This window comes from Triticum aestivum, chromosome 2D (genome assembly GCF_018294505.1).
Source record: "Triticum aestivum cultivar Chinese Spring chromosome 2D, IWGSC CS RefSeq v2.1, whole genome shotgun sequence".
Lineage (NCBI taxonomy): Eukaryota > Viridiplantae > Streptophyta > Magnoliopsida > Poales > Poaceae > Triticum > Triticum aestivum.
The window spans coordinates 29,804,379-29,814,413 of NC_057799.1; the positions used below are offsets into that span (position 1 = coordinate 29,804,379).

Sequence of the window (10,035 nt, forward strand, 5' to 3'; positions counted from 1 at the left end):
CTGGTGCTCGTTACACCAGCCCAAGTACCGCAGGATCACTCTTCCTTTTTTTCGTTTTTCTTTTTTGTTTATGCATTTTCCTTAATTTCTTTTTAACTTGATTGTTTTCCTTTTTTATTTTTCAATTTGTAAATATTGTTTCGCAAATCCAAAAACACAATTTAAATTTTGAACATTTTTTGTTCACCAATTTCCGAAATCATTCGTCAAATGCAAAAATGTTCATCAAACAAGAAACAAAATCGTTGAATTCAGTTTTTTCAGAAAATTAAAATATTGTTCGTAAAACTAATCAAAACTATCACAACTTACAAAAATTCATGAATTTCAAAAAGTGTTCATCCGTTTACGAAAATTCATCCAATTCAACATATTTTAAAATTTTCATCAAAATAAATAAATTGTATATCAATGAATTACTAAACCAAATTTAAAATTCAAGAACATTATTCGAATCTTTGGTCATTTCTTCTAACTCATGAACATTTTTCCAATTAGTGATTTTTTCGAATTTGGTACGTTTTTCAAAATTTCCACATTTTTTAAAATGAATGAATTTTTTGAAAAGAAAGCGGGATCTGTTTTTCGAAATTTATAAGTTTTACTAAAAATAATGATTTTTATGGAAACCTCGAATTGTATTTTAATATGCAAAAGAATAAATTTTGTTTGAAAAAAGGGGCGCCTCGCCTCCAGATGGACCGGCCCAAAAGGGTGCGCGGCGGGAGAGTGTACGTTTCAGCTCTTCCACTCGCTCGCCTGAAAAAAAAGTATGAAATCACTAATTAAGGAGTACTCCTTGAAAGATCACTCCCACCTTGCCAGGTTGCGACAAGTGACACGCTGCATGTACGCACGCGGAGTTTTCCTTATTTTTTTTTCATAATTTCGGTTATTCAAAAAGTTTTATCTCTTAAACCGTGCGTCCAAATCTCAAACCGCTTTCACCGTTTGATCCATCGCGTCGAGATATTCAAATCTAGATCAATGTTGATAGATTCCGATGATCCTTTTTACAAAAAAACCAGACAAAAAATCCGAACCAGGAGGTTGTTTTTTCCCTTTTCGAAGAGGCACATGTTTTTCCCTTTTTCAAGAGGCACGACCGTGCCTCCATGAGAAGTAAATCCGTACTTATCGTGTAACGAACAAAAAACGTGTTTTCCCCTTTCCAAGAGGCACGACCGTGCCTCTCACGGAAGCAAATTCGTGCCTCCACAAGAAGTAAACCGTGCCACTCGCGGACCGAAAAAAAAGAAAACATGTCTTTTTTTTCCGTTCCGAGAGGCACGACTATGCCCCTCGCGGAAGCAAAACCGTGCCTTCACGAGAATTAAATCCGTGCCTCTCGCGAAACAAAAAAAACACGTTACTCGCGCAATTTGTTTTGAAAAGATTTTGTCCAAATCCTAAGAAAGCAGGGGAAAAACAGAAAAGCCAAAAAAATCATCCAAAAGCTGAAAACGCGTACATAAAAATACAAAAAGTAAATCTGGAGGAAGTGCCCAGAGCGCGACACATGACGGCGGATGAGAGCACGCCAAGTGACCCTTGCGGGGCTCCCGAACAAGTACTCTTCGATTAGTTGCTCTCTTCCCCTCGCGTTGGTCGATAAATAAGGAGGCCCATATCTATATCTATATCTATACCACTATTGTCTCAAAAAAAATGGATACCACTATATAGTGTGTCAATAACTTCACATATTAGTGATTAGATATGCCCATCCAACGATCAAGAGATGGCAAATCCGAGCATTGTCAACCGTTGGATAAAGTTTTCAACTCATAGCATTTTGCCACGTGGCCTTCTAATTGAACCACCAACTTTACCATCTCATGTGTTCTAGAAGCATCTAGGCATATGCTTATCTGATACTCTAATAAAAAGGGATTAGAACAATCTGGATTCTAAAGAGGTAAGAATCTAGTTGGATCTTGTCCAACATAATTCTAGAAAAAAATACACATTCAAATGTATTTTCACATGCTTTATATATATTACTAGCCTCGCCCCCTTAAAAAATTTACTAGTCTCGCATAGTGTGAGTAGTACTCAGCGGTGGCCCGTAGTCGCAGTCAGCCCAGCGTGCATTCTTATGTGGTTTCTTCCCGGTTTTATGTGATTTTTCTCGGAACCCAGTTATAGTGCCGTTTTTGTATCTTTGTTTTCAGGATTCGGTTCTTTTGGTTGGTTTTGTTCCAGTTTTGATAACTCACTTTCAGTGTTTTTGTTTCCTTTTTCCTGTTTATTTTCTTATTTCAATATTCCTTTTCTTTATATTATTAGAAGCAGTGAACACCTCTCAATAAATGAATAACTTAAAAAAACATCAATATTTTAGAAGTATTCATTTAATTTAAAAAAAACCATCAATAATTTAGAAGTAACATTCATGAATACTTTATTTAATTACATGACCATTTCTTGAAAACTTGTGAACATTTTCTAAATTTGCATGAATATAGCATGAATATCTTTAATTACATATAATACCTTATCTAATTATGTGACCATTTCTTGAAAATATATTAATTACATTTTTCACAAAAATGCATGAATATTTTTAATTACTTGAATATTTTTTGAAATGCATGAACACTTTTTAGATTATATGAAAATAGTTTTTGAAAAGGTGTTAGATCTTTTTTAGAATCTTATATATCTAAGAAAGTCGTCCCACTAACTTATTTGTCTCACCATATAATTATGAATGAGATAAGGCCCACCTCAACATGCAATTATGTATGAGAAAAGATCTACCACAACATTCAACCATGCATGAAATATGTTTTCCATTCAATTTTTCTATTTATATTCAATAAATATGTTTACAACTATACATAATCAAATGTAACAAGTCATATGTATGTTTACTTTTAGTTCTCTTATTATCAACTCAAAATTTTATCAATGGATTCCCGCAGCAATGCACGAGGTATCCTCTAATTACGTGAATATTTCATGCAAGTACTTGTTTTTTGTATATGTGAGTATATTTTGTAACACACATTTTTATTGCTTTATTTATTAAATTAATTATGTATAAATTAGTGACATGATTATTTTCATATTAAAAAGAATAAGATAATAATAATAGTTGTTCATGGGCTATAATGAGGCCGTGTCAACTCGTGTCTCCAGGAGACGTTCTGCTCCCGCTATAACAAGTCATAAGGGCATCTCTAGTAGATTCCTTATTCTAGAAGTCCAAAACGTATCCCTTATCCCATTTCTATAATGTTAAGGGATTAAAATTTTCTTCATACTGCAGATCCTCTGAACTTAATCCCCCAAACCAACTCGACCCCACATCGAAGTCTCACTTCATTTTCTTCTTCCTTCCTTTTCTTTCACTTGGCAAACAACGACTTCTCGCCACGAGACGATGTCCATGAGCTATTTAGGGCTTAAGATACATGATCCACAAAATTAATTTGATAAAGGATCACCGAGCACAACATAGAAACCCTAAAAACACCTATGTTTTCCCTAATCAGTTGTAGCAAAGAGTTAATTTTTTTGTCTAAAATTGTGCAGATTAGTGGAGTGTTCATCTATCTGCATGCCGATTTATGCTACACATATGAAACCCCCTATGTTTTTGCTATGCATGTGTGTATGTGATGTCTTGTTGCCATGCTTACAACTAGATAATTGCACTGCACAACTTCATGCTAGACCACTTAGATTTGGTTAAGTGCATAAATGAAGAAAATAAAATAAGGAACAGGAAAATAATTGATCATAACATGTGCAGGAACAGGAAAATAAAATAAGTGCATAGAGAAGGTTGCAATGTTCTTGCTTGTAGTTGGTCATAGAGCCGGTCCTGAGCATGTGTATCAGGTGCAGCCACACAGTGGCCAGGTTGGTTAATTAGGGGCCCCCAGGCAGGTAATATATGTTTGCAAGGTATAGGCTCATTCTCGTATACTCCTTTCGTTCCTAAATATAAGTCTTTTTAGAGATTTCACTACAAACTACATACGGATGTATATAGACATATTTTAGAGTATGGATTCACTCATTTTGCTCCGTATGTAGTCCATAGTGGAATCTCTAAAAAGACTTATATTTAAGAACGGAGGGAGTAAAAAAGACCTTCTATTTTGCACTATTACGAAAAATATACCTGCTAGGATGAATCAATTAAGCCACTGGGACTGTACGCTTACGACCATTACTTGACCAAGCCAGGAGCTACATCTGGACTAGAACCCAACTATTGCACTCCTAGCCCGGCACCAGACGTGGAGTTTGGGATGGCGCCGCCATTGTAGGAGCCCCAACCTTGTGACCCAGTCAGTCCCGGTGGACCGAGGGGGGCACAACTCCTGACTCCTGAGGGCCGTCGCCGAGCACCCTTGCATGACGCCATGTCCGTGGCCCTTGACACCACACAGCCCGATAATGAACTATGTCCCGACCACCACAGACATCCACCGTTCCTGCGGCAGGAGGGACCTCACAACCCACGAAAACCACACGGATCGAGCCCAATCTCACCTACCCGGAGCCGCAACTCCGACTCACCTCGGGTCCCGAACAGATCCACCCGAGTGCGAGCCCCCGGTCACCGCCGTGCCATCAGCATAGACCGAGGAGATGAGAGACCGCTACCACCACTCCGTGTCGCCTGCGAGGCACGATTGCCAAAGAATGGCACCGCCCACGCCTTCGACAGCCCAACACCACGGTCTCCACCGTCAGCCATGCCACACCAATGCGCACCACCACACCGGACCCCCACAAGTGCCCACAACCACCGAAGAGGGCCAGCCCGCGCTGCCACAGCCCGTGCCGCCCGCGAAATGGCGGCAGGAGGAGCCACTTGACACCATATAGGATTTGGCAGCCCCTCGCCTTCGTCCCAAGCACACTCCGCCGCCACAGCACATCGCCAGCCCTCCCACACCACAAGCATGGCCCACCTCGTCGCCCTGGTCCAGCCCCGTGCCTCCACGCAGGGCCGCCGGCCCGCGCCGAACTCCACCGCGCTAGGGAGAGAGAGGACCCCACCGTCGCCAGCACCTACTTGGCTTTGCCTGACGGCGGGAGGGGAGGAGGAGGCCTAGTAGCCGCCGGCGGCGGGTACGGCCCCTCGGTCGCTTTCAAGAGTGACACGAGGGAAAGGGGGCGTTTTTTCACCGGATGTTGGATCTTTGACGATACCGAGCCCTTCAATACGGACATCCAAACAAAGCGCCATCATTTCTTCGGAGATTTGATCTTGAACTCAGTGAACCCGGACTATATTTATTCCTGGGCATCTTGTTTGTTTCTCACCCGAAAAAAAAAACGGCCCTATGAAAATCCAAGGAAACACTTTCCCCATGTGTACCCAGTACCCACGGCCAAAAGATGCGCCGAATTTGACTGTGCAGCACAGGGGAAGAGAAGACACGAAGCCCGGATCTACGCGGGGGAGTGGCGCCGACAGATGCAAATTAAACGCCGCATCCCGCATGCATCCATCCAGCCTCGACCCGACACACGTCAGAGGCGCCCAACAGTTTATTGACCCGGGAACATGGGCAGAGCTCTCCCGATAGAATCTCCCACGAGCCTCCATGCGTCGGCCTGGGCCAATAATGCCGCTCGCCAGCACCGCCACCGCTCGAGCTCGTGTCCCCGTCACCCCGGCTCCCGAAAGAGCACACACTCCACCCGCATCTGTGCATGCACGCCCACATGCATGCACGGCCCGTCGCAACGCGCCAGCAGAGCTTCGTCGGGGCTTCCATCCCCCAGCAGGCCCCAGCGCAGTGCAAGGCATGGCTATTTAAACTCCTAGATCTGCCTGTCATCTCCGGCCACTAGCTATACCACAAGCTTCATTGATCTCTGTAACATGGCGACGTCAGCTGGATCGTCTCTTCGGCTCTTCGTGCTGTTCGCGGTCGCGACGTGCCTGCTCTGGAGCACGGCCTCCGGCTTCTCGGCGTCCGGCGTCAGCAGGGCCTTCGCCACCTTCTACGGCGGCAGCGACGCCTCGGGAACCATGGGTACGTGCGCAGGAGTAGTTAACTTCATTCTATCGTGATGAACAACACAGAAAGAAGCTGATGATGCGATGCGTGCAGGTGGGGCGTGCGGGTACGGGAACCTGTACTCGACGGGGTACGGCACGAGCACGGCGGCGCTGAGCACGGCGCTGTTCAACGACGGCGCGTCCTGCGGGCAGTGCTACCGGATCAGGTGCGACTACGCGGCGGACCCGCGGTTCTGCATCCGCGGCGCGTCGGTCACCATCACGGCCACCAACCTCTGCCCGCCCAACTACGCGCTCCCCAACGACGACGGCGGCTGGTGCAACCCGCCGCGGCAGCACTTCGACATGGCCGAGCCGGCATGGCTCAACATCGGCGTCTACCGCGGCGGCATCGTGCCCGTGCTCTACCAGCGCGTGCCCTGCGCCAAGAAGGGCGGCGTCAGGTTCACCGTCAACGGCCACGACTACTTCGAGCTCGTGCTCGTCAGCAACGTCGGCGGCGTCGGGTCCATCCGGTCCGTGTCCATCAAGGGGTCGAGGACGGGGTGGATGCCCATGTCCAGGAACTGGGGGGTCAACTGGCAGTCCAACGCGCTGCTCAGCGGCCAGAGCCTCTCGTTCCAGGTCACCAGCACCGACGGCCAGACGCTCACCTTCCCCAACGCCGCGCCCGTCGGCTGGGGCTTCGGCCAGACCTTCGCCACCAACAAGCAGTTCTCTTAAGAGACGATCATAAGTACGAGTGGTTTATTAATTTATACTCCAGCCTTTTTTTGTGGGGGATGTATGTCTTTGATCAGTGATCGGTGTGTAACGTTCGGTCATCGGTGTGTCGCGGTGATATCTTCTCCTGACGAGGTATTGTGTCCATCCATGCATTTGCCTCTGCATCCGAGGCTTCATGATGACCAATATGCCAAAAGTTTCATAAAATTTGAAGCTATGGTTGATTTTTTTCTTCAAAATTTGGGAGGTTTTAGGATTTTTCTGAAAAGGAAAATGACGCGTGTTGTCCTCCCATTGGCCAGAACTGAATTTCTAATGAAATATAAAGTCAAAAGGCAAATATCACGGCATTGGTGGATTTTGAGAAAGTGTTTGACACTATGGAACATGATGCTATCCTGCAAATTTTAAAGTTTAAAGGTTTGATGAGAAATGAAGAGTTTTTTTTTGAAAAGGAGGTCAGCCCCCGGCCTCTGCATCGGATAGATGCATGGTCTTATCCTCTCGAACACCTTCCATCCTTTTGAATGGTGTGCCTCATTAAGCACTACAATGCAAACATGGGATTCAATACCACTGTTAATTGGCACTTCTATTTGTCTTGCCAGCAGATTCACTTCAATTTGTTCTCGATGACATGTATCTTTGTGGGGAGCTGTATTTTCCAACCCCACCTCATGATCCGGACTATCCAATTGCACAGTATGCTGGTGAAATGTACTTGGTTATGCCGGATATTGATTCTCAATTTCCGGCCCTGAAATGAATGTTACAAGTTTTTTGCTAAATCCACTCGTTTGAAAGTGAATTTTCGTTCTCCATGGTGCTTATCAATTTGATTGATGATGAAGCTTCTCATTTGGCCAATTTGTTTGAGTGTCAATTGGGTAAGATGCCTTTCACTTATCTTCGTTTACCCAGGGTACACTATAGGCCCAAGATCCCGGACTTAATGTCGTTGGTTGATAGAATGGAAAGGAGATTGGTAGCTAGCTCTTCACTTCTCTCACGAGATGCCATATTCCAACTTTTGAGGTCTGCCATTTCATCTAGGCCAATATACTATCTTTGTAGTCTCTAGACCCCATGATATAATGAGAATTGACCAGCAATGTCTCTGGCGTGGCAATGTTGATAGCCCAAAGAAGTCATTGTCGATATGCCATCTGGTATGTAGACCGACGGGGAATGGTGGTACGGGTATCATTAAGCGCCAGATTCAGAACCAAGCTTTGCTTACAAAACACTTGAGTAAATTATATAACAAAGCTTATGCCCCATGGGTATCTTTGATATGGAGTTCTTACTAGAATGGAGTCATTACTCATGGAATTTGTGGCTCTTTCTGCACTACTACAAATCCGAACAACACTGCTCGTTCTTTGACCACGCGCCAGTGATGAGCTTTATAACTGACCGGCCACTCGTCACTCGTCAGGGATAACAAAATTTGGCTTCGGCTCGATGATTATCACAGACCGGTCTAACTTTGACACGTCAGTGATAAGTCGTCCTGATGGTCCAGTCGGACCGATTGTAATCACTGCACGACCGTTACATCTGACCCGTCTATGTAGACGTCTCATGTCTGACCCTATGGTCTTGAAGCCCGCCAGTGTTGTGTTGTACACATCCTGTTATAATCCATCGTCCACTCCCCTTCGCCAATCCCTACATTCACTATCGTCGTCGAGTCCCTCCCTCCCGCCGGCCTTCGACTTATCCTCACCTTCCTCCACCCGGTAATCTGTGTCGGACGCCAGGTGCCGGGGTTGCTCTGCCCCGTCATCTGCCATGTTGCCCGTCGTGTCTCCCGCTCCTCGGTCTTGCTCGGTGGTGGCTACGGCACTGAGCTCCATTCCTTTATAGTAATGTTACAGTTTCAAATGAGCTATGCATGTCATGGATGATTCTGTTACCATTGTAGTAGAGCCTTATAGTTTATTTTCTTGCTTGCAATGTTACTATGTTACAATTTTGTGATGTATGTAATTATATATAATGCATGTTATATGTGAAAATTTAGTTATAAATATGTTAGAACACACACACACACACAAACACGCGCGCGCACACACACACGTGCGCAGACACAGACTGTCGGTGTACAAAAGAAGGGGCGCACCTTTATACCCCTTTACCTGTGCACGGGCAGTCGGAGCCGCGCTCACGGCCACACCAAGCAGAGCAGGGGAGGTGAACCGAGGTAAAACCAAAGCTCAAGACGGCCAGAGCAACACCAAGGCCAAGACCACAAAGAGCAGAGGGACGAAGCAGGTTCCCCCGGCAAGACCCTTGTCAGGGCAGCCTCAGCGGCCCCGGCAAGACCCTTGCCGGGGCGGCTCGCCCACACCAGCGGAGTGAGCCACCCTCCAGCCCACGGGTTCCAACTCAGCCAACCACGTTGGAACTAGGGCTCGGGAGGCACCTCCATGGTGGCATGCAGATCTTTGTCAAGACCAAGGAATGTTCAAGATCATATGAGGATTAAAAGACAACAGCCCTCAGCAAGATCCTTGCCGAGGAAGGCCACAAGACCCCCGGCAAGATCCTTGCCGGGGACGACAGCGCGCCACGGCAAGACCCTTGCCAGGCCACCCGGCAAGGCCCTCGCCAAGGGCACCAGCAGGGCCACTGCCAGGCCCGCACCAACCAAGTCTCCGCCGCCGTTCGCATGCAGCTGCCAGCTCAACCAGCTGAGCAGGCACCTGCGTGACAACATGCAGCTCCCAGGCCAACTCATCAAAGCCTGCGTGACGACATGCAGATCTTCGTGAAGGCTCCACCACCGCGCCACCTCAGCTGCCTGCCTGCCTACATGGCGCCGCACGCATCGCTAGCCAGGGCGCGTGTCGAAGCGAGGAGGAGCAGCGACGGACGGGACGGGCCTCGCCCCCGTCCCCGATAAAGCTAGGGGACACCTCAGCGGCGCATTAAATGCGTCTTGTCCTGTAATACGAGCGATAAGCTCGTAATACTGTACGCCTTTCCACCTCCTGTATGCCACTGTGGCAGCCCCTTTCGACTATAAGAGGAGGCCCATGGCATACTGGAGAAGGATTCGGCTCTTTGGAACCACGCACCCCACCATAGCTAGTTCGAGAGCTCAAGAACTCTCTGAAATACACCCACCAAAGCAGGATAGGGTTTTACGCATCTTCGCGGCCCGAACCTGGGTAAACGATCCTTGTGCTGACTACTAATCCTGCTCTTCTCGCAACCCTGCGCCCCGACAATCGTAGTAGGGATTCTTGTGATCCCATAGGTGTCGTTCCACACCGACATCTTTGGCGCGCCAGGTAGGGGGCGCAATT

General features: G+C 46.7%; 1 protein-coding gene across 1 annotated transcript; it reads left to right on the forward strand.

Moving 5' to 3' along the window:
• The first annotated feature begins 5,658 nt into the window (after window positions 1-5,658).
• Window positions 5,659-7,112, forward strand: LOC123048480 (expansin-A1). Its single transcript, XM_044471575.1, has 2 exons — window positions 5,659-6,008; window positions 6,087-7,112. The coding sequence occupies exons 1-2, from the start codon at window positions 5,855-5,857 to the stop codon at window positions 6,716-6,718; spliced, it is 786 nt and encodes a 261-aa protein (XP_044327510.1). The 5' UTR covers window positions 5,659-5,854; the 3' UTR covers window positions 6,719-7,112.
• The last annotated feature ends 2,923 nt before the right edge of the window (window positions 7,113-10,035 follow it).